This window comes from Leptidea sinapis, chromosome 38 (assembly GCF_905404315.1).
Source record: "Leptidea sinapis chromosome 38, ilLepSina1.1, whole genome shotgun sequence".
NCBI lineage: Eukaryota > Metazoa > Arthropoda > Insecta > Lepidoptera > Pieridae > Leptidea > Leptidea sinapis.
The window spans coordinates 5,488,732-5,507,768 of NC_066302.1; the positions used below are offsets into that span (position 1 = coordinate 5,488,732).

Below are 19,037 nucleotides of genomic sequence, written 5' to 3' on the forward strand. Positions count from 1 at the left end.
TTTCTTAATGGTGCATAGTGCATTAGGTCCAGGGTAATTTGTGCCCTAACCGGAACCGTCGGCATATTCAGAGGTGCTAGCAACCGCATCTACATCAGACCTAGGTACGGTGCGCAGAAAAATTGTTCGCCGCACGTCCTGTGACAGGAGCCATTTGTTAATTCAGTGAAATATCGCTTCAGGCGACGGCTATTCATTATAAGGCCGGCTCGTTTGTGCCACGTGTGCTGGACGGTCAGCATATAAGTTCAAATTTAATTAAACACTACTAATTGAAACGATGTGTTCTGGCTTAGTAGTAGATGATTATGTCATACTTTATTATAATATATACTGTAATTTTAAAGAGGGAACAATTTTGACAAGAAATATTTTCCTTTTTAAAATTACTATTTTTGTTACTTTATTTAACATTGAATATTTTGGGTTTGGGGTGTTTATTATTAATTAATTAATTATATAACACTAGAAATAAGGGATTTCTTGTAACTAATTCTATTAGGCTTCGTAAGATACATAATAGCTTTAAGGGTGAATATATACACTTTTATAATAAAGTTTCAGCCACTGTTCAGGCATTATCTATAAATAAATTTAAATGTTTTATAAAAAAAATGGATTAGTCGTATATCCTTTTACGCCACAGCTGAATGTCTAAGTGATCGGACAGCCTGGGACTAGATTATGATTATTTTATAGCAATGAGAGTACAATATTGTATATTTTTAATTAAAATAGCGCAAAAAGACAATGCTGGGAGAGTTTCTTGCGCCGCTTCTTCTCTCTCAGAGCGCCATTTGTTTCCGAAGCGGTAGTAGTATCTAATTTATTAGAAATTACATAAAAAAGAATTCTGAAGCAATCAAATTTGAGAAAATAAATGCCTTTTATATGTGTATTTTTGGGGTGTAAAGCCATTGAATAGAGAGCGTTATAGTTTCTATACTTGACGAAGAGGATATAGTTAAACTGAACCTTCTTAGGATCCTATACCTCGAGGATCTGAGAGCTCCAGCAAAATAAGAGGATACTGGAAATGGAGTCTTTTTCTAGGCCCTAGAAACAGATTACATTTCCACACCTTCGAATGCCTATGCCTATCTCAGGACGTGTTTTTGGGCATAAATAGGGGTCAATATCCACGGATTTATATAATTGAACTCTTAGATCATTTTTATGTCTAGATAGTCTATGATAGCTGTGAAAGTGTCGAAAAAATTGAGATTGATAGTTAACCTCTATGTTGAGTAATACACCCACACTAGCAGAAAAGTAACATATAAATCGCGAGTGTAAGACGTAGTTTGTCACGCTACACTAATGTAATAAGCATAGCCTGTTTTCTTTCACTGTCTAGCAGCAAGAGGCTCTTTCTATACGTATAAATTACATAAGCTTGAACCTAATATTGAGCAAAAAAAAGCAAGACATCCATGTAATATGTGACAGTTTAATATGACATTAATTTGCTGACGCTACTTTCAGGTTCATTCGTTCATGCAATGACGAAAGTCATTGACTTTATCTTACACATTACAATTTGTTACGCTATCTCAGTAAATTGGCTAAATTTTATATTTTAGTTTGATAAGTAAAATTTTCTTTACGCATTTTTGGAACAGGGAAACTTACTGTAAAGGTACTGAGCTCTCGTGACCGCCATGCATATGACAGATGAAAATATTTATAGTATATAAGTATTCCCAAATTATTTTGACCATATTGACAATTATTGTGAAATTGAATTGCTCTAGTCCATAGTTTCTCAACCTTATTTTGCTCACCGCCAACTTTGAGAATATGTTTTTTTCTAGAGTATTTTCGTGTATTTTTTTGCCTTTTTAGACTATATTTTTTAATCTACTTACGCCCCATCTGCGCCATCTCAATGCCCCTTAATTTTCTCTGGGTCTTTTACTGCCCCCCCGAAAGTCTCAAACGCCCACAAGAGGGCGTTATCGCCCACGTTGAGAACCTATGCTCTAGTCCATAAGTCAAATTTCTTTTTTTTTGTCATGAGTTTTCCCGGAACAATCAATTTATATACGTATATTCCGAAATTATTTCGACCTATTGATATATATATGTGACATTAAAATATCACTAAAAAAAGGCCGTTTAGTTGTAATAAATGAAGTCGATTGATAATCTACCGTTTAATTATATCACTAGCGAAATGCAATTATTTAGTATTAAATATACCGCTATAAATATTTCTATATAGATATATAAAGAAAGTCTTTAAGTAATTTTATTCTTTTCGTAGCCATGAGTTTCCCAAGGACAATCAATTTATAGGACCGTTATTAAATATTTCATTAAGTAGAGGTCGAAAATGTTGTGACAGGTGGGTCTCGTGGGTCTCAATTAGTTCCGTCCAAATAGACTTCCTCGAACCGGATCGAACTGGATTAAGTCGGGACGACTCTATCAGACAATTTGTAAACTTGATCGTTTCACAAAATCAGATTGTTTTACTCCAAGATAAATATCTTACTATTTATTGTAAAATAAATAATAAAGTAAATATAATAAGTACATTTTTTTCTCATCATCAGGTAAGACAAAGTCATTTTAATTCTCTAATTTCCTGGCTACTTACTCGAGCCATTGATTGAGTAATTAGTTATAAAAAAATCTCTTTACAATAAAATACTCACTTCAAACTCACATATTTTAGAACAAGGTAACTAAAACTGAGAAATTTTAATATTCTCCGGATAATGGTTTTCGTTAAGAAGTTCCGCGCCTACCTTCCTGGCTTACTAAAACAACAGAGAATTTATCACTTTACAATCTTGTCACCAGTGAAATACGTGTAACTGAAAATCACGGAAACCTTTTATGATTTTCTCTATTAGTCCAACTTTACCAAATGACACTTTTTTGTTAAATAAATGATCTATAATTAAAAAAAAAATTGATCCTTTTTAACCGACTTCAAAAAAGGAGGAGGTTCTCAATTCGTCGGTTATTAATTCCAGTAATTAATCTAATTCTAGATACGATTATTGTAATTTTTGGAGTCGGTGTCATCCAATGTAATCGTTATGTAAGAGACGTAAAGTCGTGAGGAGGCGAGAGAAGAGAGCGGGTCGCGGCGGAAGGACACCGATTCCAAAAATAACAATAATCGTAACTAGAATCAGATTAATCAATGAGATTGTATAAAATCTATTGTTTTGGAATAGTGTTTTTGAAGTCGGTTGATTTTTGTTAAAAATTTTTTATTTCTTACAGGCTTTTTTTCTTCTTATGGACCCCTATATAAAATGCTTGGAGAAAGCCGTAGTATAGGCTTACAATATACTAGTGAATAAAATATTCTAAGTTTTTTGTGCTAAATATTTTCAAATAAACATTCAAATTTTAACATAAACATTTTAAAATAAAACATAATGTTTCTAACTAGAATGATGTGTCAAACAGTCGTACATGAGACACAAAGATTGTTATAAAAGAATTTCAAATTGCATTAAATTATCTTTTAGTTATGTATCTTAGAGTTTCTGTGTATTTACATGCTTCTGAAGGAAACCTTTTATACTGACGTCATGGCCGCTCGCTGCCTGCGCTGTCTACTCGAGCTAAGCTTCAGGTTTTTTTTATCGTTACACGAGAACGTCAGATTTAGGACCTTTATATATAAGTATAAAAAGTGGCAGCTTTGGCTCGCACTCCAAAATTAAAACGTTAACAGAAATAATGGTTTGAGAACTATTTATTTTACAAACTATATTTTTTTGAATGCCCAGAATATTAAATACCTTAGTCAAAGAGGATGTAACACAACGCACTAAGAGGCGGGATTGCCCAAGTAAAAATTGATATTTAGTTTAGTATGAAACGTGCACTTATTTCACATGAGTTTGAAATATTAGTAATTACAGTATTGCGATTGGCGACGAAGTTAAACCGGCTTTGTTTGAAAGCGAACAGTTGCTTAGAACGTAGTGGATTTCAGATATCTCCTTTTTTTACATGATTTTAGCCGACATCTGTCAATGACTGCACGTTTCATACAATCGAGTGAATCCCTTTTTTCTTAGAGAGATTCGCTAGCCTTACCATTGTGTTATTCTTATTTCTTGACGTAGTTGTGAAAGTAATTAATTATTATTATGTTTAAGTCAGTCAGAGTTCAAACACGTTCAAGCTTCGCTTTATTTTATAAAGTTTCGCTTCTTTCGGGCGTCTCTAGACGACACTGGTATAAAACCAATCTGTGTCAATTCAAATAATAAAATAGTTCTGTCAAGCAGAATTTAAATACTGCAAATATTCTTATAAGTTACTAAGAAGTTCTAGTACTAAGAGTATCATATCGATCCGGCCAGATGTATATCAGATCGAACCTCATTCAGTGTAGACGCAACGTAATAAGTCAGAATTTGGCGTCTGGCTCGCAACCGTGTTTATAAGACATATATGACGCTAATCAACAAGACGTGTACATTACAGACAACTAGAATTATTATTGAAAACTAGCTGACCCGACAGACGTTGTTCTGCATATAATAAATAAAATAATGTTTTTATATGAATTTGTCAATAATATATCATAACATCAAAAATTACTTCGTAAAATATGCACCCTGCTGTCGTAATGAAATTGTTTCACAGTAGAACTGTCAAACCGTGTGTCAATAAATTCTCTCATACAAATTATGTATGGACAAATCAAAGGAAAAACAAATCTGGTGTTTTTATTTAATTTAGCAGCATTTTCCTATTTATTCACCTTTTAACCTTCTCTGGACTTCCACAAATAATTCAAGACCTAAATTTGCAAAATCGGTCCAGCCGTTCTCGAGTTTTAGCGGGACTAACGAACAGCAATTCATTTTATATAAATAAAATATAATTAAATAATATATTCTAGGAAAAAAGGTCAAAAAGGGTTTTTTATAATAAATTTTAATACCACCTACTCAAAATTCACAAACAATCTAACATATAAATAATTAACTGTTAAATCAAATAGATCAATTTGTTAAGCTTCTAAGAATAAATTACGAAGAATGACACAATGACTACTACTCGGACAGAAGTTGGGCACCCATAAATCGTCATCGGTTGCAGCTGAAGTGTGTCGACCCCAGGGAGACATCGCCTTTGAAAGACATCTTCACACTGTTCACCTGTCACTGTCAACACGGCCTTTCCTGACAGGAGGCCGTCCTCGGGCTCTTTAGTCTTCTAACTCTGGAGATCCGTTTCCAGAGTTGACATCGAGTTCTGTGTTCCGGACGCGCTGAGCTATGGCTCCACCACGTCATCAGGCAGCTCCACAGCAGAAGGTTGGACGACACTCGGAGCGGTAGAACCTCATCCTCATTGTCAGATTCTGTAATGACAAAAACTACAGCACAAAACAGTGTCTAAGAGTAAATAATACACAATAGGTAATCTTCGGGTCCATACTTTTTCGATTACAAATTTGACAGTTATGTAATCTAGTCTCGCATAACCCCCTAAACATAAGGTTGTAAAATAAACTATTAGCTGTATCGATTACCCGGGGCAGTTCCCGTCGGGGAAGTGCCACCTCACGACTAGCTAGAATTCACGCGCTGGACCAGTTCCAGATAAAAGCATATTCCAACCGAAACTATCAATAAGACACCGAAAATTGTTTGTCGCTAGAAAATCACTATTCGTTAGCAGCAAACCCATGTAGCATAACCATAACACCATCTAAGACATGTCCCATATAAATATAAAATTTAAAATCACTCGCCATTTAAAAATCAGCGTCGCGCCACGCCTTGCACCACGTCTCTTCCTTAGATGGTGCACCTTACGCCAGATGAAGCAGCTAATGAAGGTTCCACCGTTTTGTAGCACCACGAGCCAGCGATACACCGTTGGATCCATTAAACATGAAAATAACAAAAACTTATTTCATAAAATGCAATGAAAACCTAAACACCATTCATTTAGTTTGTTCGTTTATTATGCTGATATTAATATGTAATTTTGCGAAAAATAAATTTAGTTGCATCGTGGTACATATTACCAAAAAATTGTTAGTTTGTGGATCACTTAAATTAAAGCCCCAGATTATAAAACATCAGACAATCGCCATCACCTTCATAATATCTATGAAAAGATCTTAAAAGTTGATGATCTCTGATACAAGAGGTATATAATATTGAACAATAATATAGTTGTATAATTTGGTGCGTATACAGTAAAGGCAATTAACAGGGTCATGAAACTCGCTTGCCCTAATCTCAGATGAAATAGGGCTCAATTTACACGGCCATGCGCTTTCAAATCCTATTCAAACTGAACATAATTGGTCAGATGGTGTATAATTTTCGATTTGACTTTATTGGCTCCATACTTATGCGGCACGCGGCCGTTCACGTGTTTTAGTTAACTATCATTGTGTTTTGCTTTTTGACTTTAAATATTATTATTGCAATTTGAATTTGTGTCTTTTAGATGGTGGGGACTAAGAATGACCTATTGTCATTCATTTATTGTTTCTGTTACATTTAATTTAATTAAAGTTATCAACTTTTGATGACCTGTTGGATGAATTGTTCTCTTTATTTAATATAGAATGGAAATTAACGAGTAATAATAATTTAAGAAAGGAAAAATTTAGTTGCTAAATTTAATCATCAAACTAATATTATGTTGCCTCGATCTATTGTTAATATTCATACATTATTTAATTAAAATTAAAAGTATTAGGAAGATTTGCGTTTTGCCCGTATAAACATACAGACAAACGTACAAAAATCCTGTATAGTACTTTTTTAGATTCGGTATTACTTTTAGAATTCAGCAAAAATATTCAAACTACAGTTTTTTTTTGTTACGATTGTATTCTATGTATAGATTTATGAAAATTCTTCGTGTTACGAACGGTGTAGTAAAAAGGGACAACGTTTTCTTCTGCCAATGTTTTAAATGATAATGCCAATAAAAGCAATGTAAAACAAAAAAATTATTTATTGAGGCCCATAATAGACACCATTTAGAAGATCCTCTGTGTTTTTATAATCGGATAGATCGTGATGAATCAAAATGCTGAAGTAGAACGGTTTATCTGCAGTGAACTCCAGCGTAGGATTTGTCATGGATATTATGTCATCCTGTGAACGCTCGAATTCTGCAACAAAAGTTTTTATCGGTTATGATTTAAAGTACAGGATAACAGCGCTCACAATAGTGCATGTTAAAAGTTATAAGAAAGTTGATGTTATGTTTTTCTGATGACAAACTTCCGATTTGCGAGTTGTTTCAAAGTTTTCACAATTTGAAACACGTATGATCATCATCATCTTCAGCTGGAAGATGTCCACTGCTGGACAAATGCCTCCCCCAAAGATTTGCGCTGCCCTCACCCAACAATTTTCTGCGATCTTGACCAGATCGTCGGTCCATCTTGTGTCCAACACTGCGTCTTCCGATACGTGGTCGCCAATTATTTTTAGTACCTATATTTCATTATGCAAGAGATAATAGGAACGAATAAGTAGTTACAACTCCAATTTATGTTAGAGATAGTAGAAGGAAATATTGTAAATAATCACTGTGGAAATTCACAAACTATGGCCGAAATGTGACAAAATCATACCTGATTATTTGACCTGGGTTGAGTTTTTAACATTAAAAATGCCATAACATATTAAAGAAGAAATACCACAGTAATAGACTGCACTCAGTGACCGATAATATAACGTATAATTATAAATATTTTATGTGTCTCACCATGTCTAAGACCATCTCCACGCAACACCCCCATCTCATCAACCTCGATAAAGGTCTTCTGCTTCACGACGCTTACATATAAGTGCCTTTTGGTATTGTTCTTCAATGCACTGTCTAACCCTGTTTCATTACTTAGAAATATTTTTTGCAAGCCCATCTGTAATCACAGATTAAGTTAACAATTATTTGAAATAAGAATAGCTTATCAACAAATAATAACAACAATACTTCAAGCCGGGGCACATTCTAGTGCTCTACAAAGCGCAGGTCCAGCCACACATGGAGTATTGCTGTCATCTCTGGTCTGGCGCACCCCAGTATCAGCTCGATCCATTTAACCGCGTGCAACGCAGAGCAGCTCGAATTCGCGCTTCGACACGCCACGAGTTAGGATATTATCCCCACCACCTGGACGACCACGGTCCTCCACAGTGCGGTTTTCAAGAAGCTTTCTTCCTCGTACTACAAAGCTGTGAAATGAGCTTCCTTGTGCGGTGTTTCCGGGACGATACGACATGGATACCTTCAAAAAAAGCGCGTACACCTTTAAAGGCCGGCAACGCTCTTGTGATTCCTCTGGGGTTGCAAGAGAATGTGGGCGGCGGTATTCACTTAACACTAGGTGACCCGTACGCTCGTTTGTCCTCCTATTCCATAAAAAAAGAATTACAATATTGTGGTTCCGAAGCAGCAAGTAACATAATATAAAAGTTCTTGTTGTTGTAACTTTGAACGTTGTTTTAAAAAAAATATTTACTAGATCTCGTTCAAAGTAACTTTCGGTGGAAGTATTCATGGTAATGTACATCATAATATATTTTTAGTTTTATCATTCTCTGATTTTAAGCGTTAAGGGGGGGGGGGGAGGACCCATTTTACCAAATTGGAAGTGTCTCTCGCGCAAACTATTCAGCTTAGAAAAAAATGATATTGGAAACTTCAATATAATTATAAGACCTAATCTCAACATCTACAAAACTATGGATACCATAGATGCTGGGGGACACGTATGGGTTTATAAAAAAAAGTTCAGTTGTAGTGAACCCCCTAAATTAATTGTTTTTTTTTTGTGTAAAAATCTTAATGTGGTTCACAGAATACATTTACAATTTACCAAGTTTCAACAGTATAGTTCGGAAAAAAGGGACTGTGACATACGACAGACAGACAGACATGACGAATCTACAAGGGTTCCGTTTTTTGCCATTTGGCTATGGAACCCTAATAAACTAAGGTTACCGTACTTTTTTTTTTATGATTTTTCCCTTTACCTGTAGTATAAGACGATACTACTTGCCAAATTTCATAGTTCTAGGTCAACGAAAGAATCATTGAGAGAAAAATTACAGAAATAAATATTTTGACTCTTGTTTGTTGCTTTTCAATATATTCTTGATAACGTTATGTATGTACAAAAGCACACAAGTGAATTTGCTAGAAACTATAACCGTAATGTTAACACCAGGAACAAACTCAAACTTATAATGCCTACTACTCGACTAAGTCGAGTTAGTAAGACTTTTGTGAGGTTTTGTATATACTTTTAGAACAAGATCCCAGAAAATGTTCAAAACAAATGTATTACGTAAATTCAAAATAATTGTTAAAAAACGTTGGTGTGTTAAAGGTTACTAAACCATAAATGACTCTCTTAATGATACCACTGATTGGCAATTGAGCGTCCGCCCACAGGCTATTAAATCGTAAATTTTATTATACCATTTTGTAACCACGTTTTTATATAAAAAAAGAAGCCCAATTTTATTGCGCCCGTTCTTCTTAGGTCTGAGCCATACTTTTTGGTATGGGTGGTAGTTTTTGACTTCCTATAAGTGATTTTATATCCTATTTTGAATAAAAATATTTGTATTTGAATTTGAACGAAAAATACCCTAAAAATATAGATTCTCTTGAGAGTGTCAAAATATTACTGCGGCATAAAATTTCGTATCTTTTTCTTACGGTAGCTTAGAATTACGATCTTCTCTGTCAAAGCGCCATTTATTTCCGAAGCGGTAGTAGTATCTAGTATATTAGTAATGACATCAAAAAGAATTCTACAGGAATCAATTTTGAGAAAGTAAATGTCTTTTATGCCTTTTAATTATTTAGAATTATAGTGATTCGTAACGCTCGCTTATGTGGCACTTGTTCTTCACGTCACCTAAAGTCAGCTGAACACCATGCACTGTTTATTATTCAACACTTACCTGCTGCAAGTCCCACTTCCAATTAACTAATGACTTTATTTTAAATCTTGGTAGATTTAGTGTCAGCATTCTTAATTTCATTCGATTCTTAATAGATCTTATAAAATTAGGTTCAGTTAAGACACTTGATAGGAAGTATGCCATACTATTTGCATCATCAGGCAGAACTATGAACATTGATAAACCTTGGGTTGCCAGTTTTATATCAATCATCTGAAAATGAATTATGCTGTACATTACTCCGTAAGTGCCTTGGTGATGTTGTGACAAATGCTCGTGAACGGGCGCTGCTTGTGGTGGCGGGATGATCCTGTTGCCGGGGACTCGGTTTCAGATTCTTGAAGGTTATTGTATATATATATATGTATGGATATATACATGTTTATTTATTTATAATCGCCTATAAAATTCTCACAGAATACCTTTATTGATTTATGGTGTATGTGGATGATGCAGCTACTGTACTCAATAACTTTTGTATTAATTTACATTTATTTTTTTGACTTACTCATGTAAGACATTGACTATTTGACGTTTGAGTGTGTTTGTTGCATCATTTTACATTTTACATATAATATTGTAATTGAAATGATCTGTAAATCTTGATATAAAAGAGTGGCAATGAGTTTCTTGCTACTTCTTCTCATTAGCTGAACCTTTTACGAAGTAGCGGTAGATTCAATAAGAAAAATATTTTATTTTTTTTTGACATTCATAAGTGTCATTTTCGTGACCTACTTGAATAAACTGATTTTGATTTGATTTGAATGTACCGAAAGTGTGAATATGTGGGTAAAGAAGTTACAGTAAAATCTATTATGTACTTATATTTTTCAGCAAACGGACAAAGAAAAGACTGAGAACTTGCTTTTTTCGGAAAAAGGAGTACAATCGAGTGTACGGGTCACCTGATGTGAAGTAATCACCGCCGCCCACATTATCTAGCAACACCAGAGGAATCACAGGATGCTGTCGGCCTTTAAGGAAGCTGAACGCGCTTTTTTTGAAGGTACCCATGTTGTATCGTCCCGGAAACACCGCACAAGGAAGCTCATTCCACAGCTTTGTAGTACGTGGAACAAAGCTCCTTGGAAACCGCACTGTGGAAGACCGCCACACATAGAGATAGTAGAGATGATATCCTAACCTGTGGCGTGTCGTGCGTTTTTTGTCACCTATTAGCAATATAGTAAAATTGTAACTAAGTGGAGGATAATTATATCGACAGTACCTTCAAATAAGCGCGTACACTTTTCTTAAAGGAAGCTGACACTCCTCAGACAGAGATTCCTCTGGGATTTCAAGATAATGTGGGCGGCGGTGATCACTTAACATCACGCAACCCATACGATCATTTGTCCTCCTCATCTATAAAAATCATCAGAAGACGTTGACTGCTGGACAAAGGATAAAGATCTATTATAATATAATACTATATTTAATTCAAGAATTTATAAAATTAAAATAATAGTTTACCTTCAACCCCAAGCCATCGTCTATTAAGAACAGATAAAGGTTATCTTGACTCATCATCGGAACTAATGATATATTCCTGTCAAAGTCACGAAATTTCGAGATCCGCGTTTTTTTCAAATCGAAAGGTATCTCCCACGTCATCTGAAATCGGAATTTTGGTTAGATTACCCATTTATTTGCGATTTTAGGCCTCAAATTATGAATCATGCTTGAAATTTGTTGTATCAATAGGTACGCCCTTTTCTTCAGAGGGCCCTTCTTAGTCCTGTCTATCGTCAACTCGAACAGGGTCGAAAAGCATGTTGTTTCATTCAACGCATACTGCCTCTTGATGATGATAAGCAAGAGATAACATTGAAAAAAATAATAGTAATTCCATAAACCTCATTCTAGAAAATATGTGTGTGTAAAATTTATGCTAAAAAGCAGATATTGGATTTTTGTTGTTTTGTTTGTATCTTATGCTTGATAGAAACCTAAATACAATGCACACGATACTTATCCACACTAACATTTTTTTAAAGAAAGATGTATCAAATCTCAGTATTCACGTACGAACATTTGCATGAAAAATAAGACGTGTTGACCGCTCTTAAGGCATGAAAGTAGACCTCAAAATGTTCATAACATAAAATATACATTAAAAGAAATAAATATCATATCACCTACACACGAATATATTACGTCGTATGATGAGATTATCAAATCACTCATTAATATGTGATCTTCTTTAATATTTAAAGCACCTAGATTTTGATTTACCGATAATGATATATGATATTTTTAATTACAAATCTCATATTATATTATTTATGTATTTCAGTACATTTTCCGTTGATCGCGTTCTCATTGCTATTTCCACAATTATCCTACGTTGGAAGTACTTTCCGGTCGCAGCCAATAACTCTCAAAAAACGAAGTTTACGTGGCACAATAATGAAATTATTATCATAATATGAAACATACTTCCTTATTTATGATTTAAAAATTTAATTTATAAAAGTTATCTAAAACTTCTCTTTACTTATTATCTTTTATTATTTCTTTTAAATAAAACAGTTTAAAGGATTTAAACGCGTGCAATTATAACTGTATTTTTAAATTAGTATTTTCCGTAAAAGTGACATTTTTATTTTAGTTAACCTGACTTGTAGTAGATCTGAATTTTTTATCGGACTTGATAATTAAACAGAAAAAAAAAGTGTCATAAAACTTACTTTGAAATAAACTGCACTAACCAACATTAAAGAGGTTCTGTTATTAATATCATCATTATTTAAAATATCCTTCAAGCGTTGTAAAGTTTTCGTGCTTATCTGGAAAAACAAAGAGTAATATTAATTCAAACGTGTTTGGATCAAGCAATTGTATTATGCAATAATATCAAAAAAATAAAAATTCGTGGAGTTCAACACACATAATAAATATAAAATTATAAATAATAATAATACAATTATATAATACATTTGTTAATTAGCGAGGTTCTTCGAAAAATCTGAATACATGTATACAGTACAAAATATTAATATTATACAGGGCCGTCCCAAAGTTGAAGGAAGGAACTCAGGAAGTCCCAAGACATGAAGGGAAAGTACCTTAAATATCCCTACATAGGGAATATTACTGAAAGAAGAGTAAATGTTATTTTTAAAAGTTGGTAATTCTGCATTCAAATATTTTCTAAAAATTACTTGCCTCATCTGGGAATCGAAGCGACTTAAATGTAAAAAATAAAAACACCCCTACCTTTATGATGCCAATCGAAAGAATGGCCAAAAACTAATAATTCTTCTTAAGTAACATAGTATTTTAAAAGAAAGGAGCAACGTAAAATGTTTGAGTCAAATTTCAAGAAAGTTATTTACTGCCGACGACGACGTTTGAAAAGTAGCGATATTATCATTCCATAGATAGCATTGATTATTTGAGGCAAGTAATTTTTATAAGATCTTTGAATGCAGAATTACTAACTTTTTAAAATAACATTGTCTTCTTTCAGTAAAATACCCTATCTACGATATATAAGGTACTTCCCCTTCATGTCCCATAACTTTGGGACCCCTGTATAGTTTTATTAGTTCTGTTAAACAATGTGGGAATTGTCATTTTTTTGTTATCTCACAGTGGAGTAAATGATTTTTTTTATTTATTAGTTAGGAAACAGGTTCTTACCAAATTATTTACGTAATTGACAGCTGAATTATTCTGATAATATTTAAATTTATCAACTTGAACACTGAACGAAGGTTTCAAAAACGTTTTAGTGTACTCGTCTGTATCATTGGTTAATATTCGGCTTAGCATAATGAAGTCAAAGCTTGCTAGAGTTGTCAGTACACTCTGAACCGCAGACAGACAGACCGATACCTAAAATGTTACAAAATAAATTTAGTATGGCATCTGACTTGATGAAAGCATGGATATCAGATATCTTCAAGTTTAGGGCATACTCCCAACTTAAAAGCCTCCAACGCAATTCCTCGATACTGGAGAGCAATGCCAAATTGGCTTCGAAGAAGCTGGGTATCATAAATAGAGTACGGCAATACTTCAAGCGGGTTCACATTCTTGCGCTGTACAAAGCGCAGGTCCGGCCACACATGGAGTACTGCTGTCATCTCTGGTCTGGCGCACCCCAGCCTCAGCTCGATCCATTTGATCGCGGCAACGCAGAGCTGGTCGAATTCTCGGGGACTCAGTGCTCTGTGAACGGCTCTATCACCTGGAGTTGCGTAGAGAACTCGTTTCATTGTGCGTCTTCTATTGCATTTATGAAGGCGAATGTTCCTTAGAGCTGATTCACATGATTCCTTCGAATTCCACGTTCGCACGATACGCTACAAGTTAGGATATCATCCCCGCCATCTGGATGTGTGGCGGTAGTCCACAGAGCGGTTTTCAAGGAACATTCTTCCACGTACTACAATACTGCGGAATGAACTTTCTTGTGCGGAGTTTCCGGGACGATACAACATGGTTACCTTCAAAAAAGTGTGTAGGCCCTCCATAAAGGCCGGCAACGCCTCTCTAGACCCCTGGTGATGCAGATGTGCATTGGCAGTGGCGTCATCGCTTCCCATCACTTGAGCCTCTTGCCTGTTTAACCCCTCTTATATGAAAAAGTGACTTGCCTGTTTTAGACTTAATAATATTTCTTTTACAAAAATATTAGTATAGAACCGAGATTTCTATGTCCTTGTTTATTTATATTTCTATGTTGTAATGACTGAAACCATTAATAATTTTCTAGTAATATTTTATTATTTTCAATTCAATAATATATACAAAAGGTACTTGTAATGAATTTGCTCGCATTATCTATGTACTATTTAAATGTGGAAACTTTTATTGGTCAGTGATTTATATTTTATGTTTTATTTTTTAAGTGTAGGTATTATGTTGTACTGTTCGTTGTCCGAATAAAATAAAATAAATTTCTTATTCTATTAATAATACACTTCTAATATATTTGAGTAAACTATATAGCACTTATAATTAATCATGTGGCATAACATGCTAGGTATGTTTTATCTGCCAGATAACCTTCCCATGAAAATAGGCCAGGTTTATTATTTTAGTGTGCGTGAAAAGCTACGGCTAACTCAAGCGTAACGTCAGTCCATTTGTTTTAGTGTGTTGCTGAAAATAGAGGTTTACTGTTCGCCGCTATTTTTGTAGACGTGTCCTTAGCTGTCACAGTCTATTTAGATGCATAAATTATCTAAACTAGTAACAATATGAAATGACAAAAACACAAAGCAGTTAGATATTGTTGACAGACATACAGATATCCACATAACGTCACCCATCGAATCGACATACTTTACGTTATGTTACATTACCACACAAACATACATCACCGCAATAACCGGCAAGTGAGATGTCACATGGATAAAGTATTTTCTACAGATGAGATTGTGTAAAAATTATAGAAAAAAAAACTAGCCTTTCCTTCTGTTTGGAAACCCAATACAGAGAGCAGTTCTGACTTCGCTTCTCCTTCAGCATGTTGGGTCAGCTTACACAGCGCCAAGCGGAGCGGCAGCGACACTATCGCTGTACTTGTGTTTGTCTTTGACAGTACGATCTGTTTGTTAATGATAAAAGATTATTTATAATCATCGTAAGCTTCTAAATACGAGAAATAATACATTATATAGCTGTGTGTATTACTTATATACAAATAAAATTTGAAAACAAAATTTTATGACCAATGCGGGACTCGAACCGACGGCCTCTCGCGTTCCGTAGGAGTGCTCCCGTTTTTAAATTTTATTTACTTATTACGTAATTGTCCCAGAAGTGAGGGTTATCACTTTAAAAAAATAACAAACTTATCTTAAAAATCGGTTTGGTCATTCATATCCAATTAATTTAAGTATTCTTGACCAATACTTGATATACCTAATAAAAAAAACCATATAATTAACATAGTTAAAATATTGAAGTATAAATTCTTTCTTACCGACGCTAACTTACTTCGAAGTCCATCTGCAATTAGCTTGTTATGAATGTGCGGTAATAGGGACAGAAGGACCAGGGTTACGCAATTATACACAATCATTTCTGGTAGAAAGCATCGACATTTAATTCAACCTTCGGATTGATCACAAAATCTTTTGTGCTATTTATAATTCTTGTTCAAGCAGGTTAGATAGACTTCCTGTAAAAAAAATCGTTTGTTATGAATAGAATAGAATAGATATTTACCATAGTGACAATAACATAAGAAAATTTATTGAATTAGGCGTTACTTTAAGGAAATCCATAATTATACAACTGATATAAGCTTTCTTTAGTGTTAATTTCGCCAATATTTTGATTCCTGCCGCCGAATTCCACCTTCGCACGACACGCCACAAGTTAGGATATCATCCCCATCATCTGGATGTGTGGCGGTCCTCCACAGTGCGGTTTTCAAGGAGCTTTCTCCCTCGTACTACAAAGCTGTGGAATGAGCTTCCTTGTGCGGTGTTTCCGGGACGATACGATATGGGTACCTTCAAAAAGAGCGCGTACACCTTCCTTGAAGGCCGGAAACGCTCTTGTGATTCCTCTGGTGTTGCAAGAGAATGTGGGCGGCTGTGATCACTTACCACCAGGTGACCCGTACGCTCGTTTGTCCTCCTATTCCATAAAAAAAAAATTGTCCTCAAAACAATTCGACACGTGTTTCGCCTCTACACGAGGCATCCTCAGGACGTGTTGTCTCGCCAAAATCTGGCACGAGACTCGATAATTACATAATATATTGCAACAACACTTGGTAAATAAACCTCATGAAGCTGGATCAGTTCATGCTTTGATTTTATTTTGATTTATCTTGATCAATATGACATTAAATCTATGCATATCTTAAAGAAGATAAAAACCTCTTGCAGAATAAAACAGTTTGTAAAAATGAATGAATTAAGAATTAAGAATTCTATTTATATTTGAAGTCGTTTTGAGATTGCAGTATTTTAGTCTAAACTTCATTACCTTTAGATCGATGAAATCCGAGAGCAAAAAAAAAATGCTGGGAGAGATTTTTGTGCCACTTGTTCTTTCTCAGAGCGCCATTTGTTACCAAAGAGATAGTAGTGTCTGGTATATTAGAAATGACATCGAAAAGAATTATTAAAGGAATCAATATGAAAAAATAAATGCCTTTTATTCCTTTATGCCTGTTTCAAGAAGTACTTTAATTCATACATCCCCAACTCCTTCAGGTGAATGGATTTCAGCCTTGTCTTTACTTTGGTTCACACAATATACAAATATAATATTACGCTAATTAATAATATCAAATTTTAATACGAATTGTACTAGACGTATATTAAATTAAATTATTTAGTGAGTGTATAGAATGTGAAGCTAAAAGATCGCTAGATGTGAGTCTTAATCTGTTTTTAAATCCAACTCATTGAAATAGTCCCATTATTTTGGCCAATAGTTCTTACAGTAAAATACAATTCCACCTCGTTTCAATCCATTCAATAAGATAAATCGAGCCACTATCCAACAACGAAATATTTTACGCAAATTACCTATTCCTTTGAAGTGTATTCGTTTTCTTGTCGCTACTTGCATAGTCTGAAGACAAGTGTGAGTTTCAGAGCCCGATAATGTAACCGAACTCTTTCGATCGAGCTCGCTTTGACGGCTGAATCAAATAAGTCGTTCGAGAATTGTAATAAAATTGAATTGAGCGCCTGCCCAGATGTAGCGGATTTATCGCTCGGTAAACACTGGGATACAATAAGAGATTTTATCATTTTTAAGAAAATGATCAGCTAAGGCTGATGACAGCGAACATAAGATAAGGGCAATTAATTATTTACAAGGATGGAAGCTGACGTAATCAATTGTCGTTCGCATATGGATGTGTCGTATTCTATACTGGAAGTCTAAACTGATCCAAAATTCATGCTCTCCTACCGCGAGAACCTCGGAAACGGTATACATATTAAAGAATTCATTAGTTTGCTCGGTGGCCGTGTTTGATTCACGAAAAAGCTCAAATTCGTTTTACGCCGAACATTGGAATTATTCTATTTCTGTCCATAGCTAAATTTTTATGTGGACAATTCATCTTTCGTAATAATTTGTTTCAAAGTTAATATTGTATTCTCCCGGGAACCCCAAAAAATTACGGGATAAACGTTGAGTTGTTAAGGCATGAAAGTGTAACAAACAGATAAGAATACAAAATCTTTTAGCTTTATAATATAAGTAAGAATTTATATGTGATGTTTGGGAATTTGTCTTACGTTCATCAAAAAGTCATGCGTTCCTAAAAACAAATAACCGAATGTAATGGCATATCAGATTAATATTTCATAGTGATGGTTTTATGTATAGATGTTGTATGTTTTAGCGTTTCTATAATATAATTTGATAATATTCTCATTAAAAAAATAAATAATCTGAAGCCCCAGTACAACACAACCTTTAATTTAGTCGCGCGCTTACTTACACATTCGTCGAGCTGCATCCAATATGTTTTCTAGAATATTGTCTTTAACAGCTCCATTATATCGAGGATAGATTGTGCGGAAGCCTCCTCACATATTGGGAATGAAAGTCTCTATCTTATGCCATGAATACATCGTGAACAATATTCTGCGATTTTGGGAGATAAAGTATTGCACAGACAGCGTTTGCGAATAAAGTAAAAACTACTACTTATTATTTTGAGACTTATGTAAGAAGCGAAGAAACGAGTGTACGTGTTGCATAGCATCATGTTAATAATTATCAAAGAAATGACTGAAGCGATGTTTCTCGTAATTTCGATACTAAGTACTCCATGATCAGAAATGTGGTTAATGCGCAAACTTGAGACTTCTGAAATGAAGTACATTTTATCACATTCTGTGATTATGTGACTGGTAGGTGACTTCCCGAGAGATACCTTCAAGGGCGATCTCCAGTACTGTCATCGGCATAACAATGAATTTTGGAGGCATTTTAAATTTCCGGGAGGAGATATAATTAGTCATTTAAATATCTATACAGCTATACTCTTTTTTGAACAGACAAATACATACTAAGTATGTCAAACTAAATTTAATTTAATGAAACATTGAAATTCACTACAACACGAATTTCCCATTGGCTAATGGTACTGAGAAGGAAATA

General features: G+C 34.5%; 1 protein-coding gene and 1 long non-coding RNA gene across 2 annotated transcripts; both read right to left on the bottom strand.

Annotated features, from left to right (window-relative positions):
* Positions 1-6,948: 6,948 nt before the first annotated feature.
* Positions 6,949-14,494, bottom strand: LOC126975925 (heterochromatin-associated protein MENT-like). The gene is made up of 7 exons (XM_050824039.1): positions 14,396-14,494; positions 13,587-13,781; positions 12,632-12,730; positions 11,415-11,555; positions 9,939-10,151; positions 7,729-7,885; positions 6,949-7,126 (listed from the first exon to the last, which is right to left on the bottom strand). Exons 1-7 carry the CDS (start codon positions 14,492-14,494, stop codon positions 6,966-6,968), a joined length of 1,065 nt encoding a protein of 354 aa, XP_050679996.1. The 3' UTR covers positions 6,949-6,965.
* Positions 14,495-15,360: 866 nt separating this feature from the next.
* Positions 15,361-17,865, bottom strand: LOC126975849 (uncharacterized). The gene is made up of 3 exons (XR_007731805.1): positions 17,444-17,865; positions 15,880-16,077; positions 15,361-15,501 (listed from the first exon to the last, which is right to left on the bottom strand). It is a non-coding gene; the product is annotated as an uncharacterized LOC126975849 (long non-coding RNA).
* Between the last annotated feature and the right edge of the window lie 1,172 nt (positions 17,866-19,037).

What these genes read in the sequence shown, in the direction of transcription:
- LOC126975925 (XM_050824039.1), bottom strand. Translation starts at nt 14,494, where the DNA reads ATGGGAAGCGATGACGCCACTGCCAATGCACATCTGCATCACCAGGGG. An exon ending in TTAGTGCAGTTTATTTCAAA is followed by an intron (nt 11,556 to 12,631) that starts GTAAGTTTTATG and finishes TTCCGATTTCAG; the next exon opens with ATGACGTGGGAGATACCTTT. An exon ending in TGGAGATGGTCTTAGACATG is followed by an intron (nt 7,127 to 7,728) that starts GTGAGACACATA and finishes CTTTTGTTGCAG; the next exon opens with AATTCGAGCGTTCACAGGAT.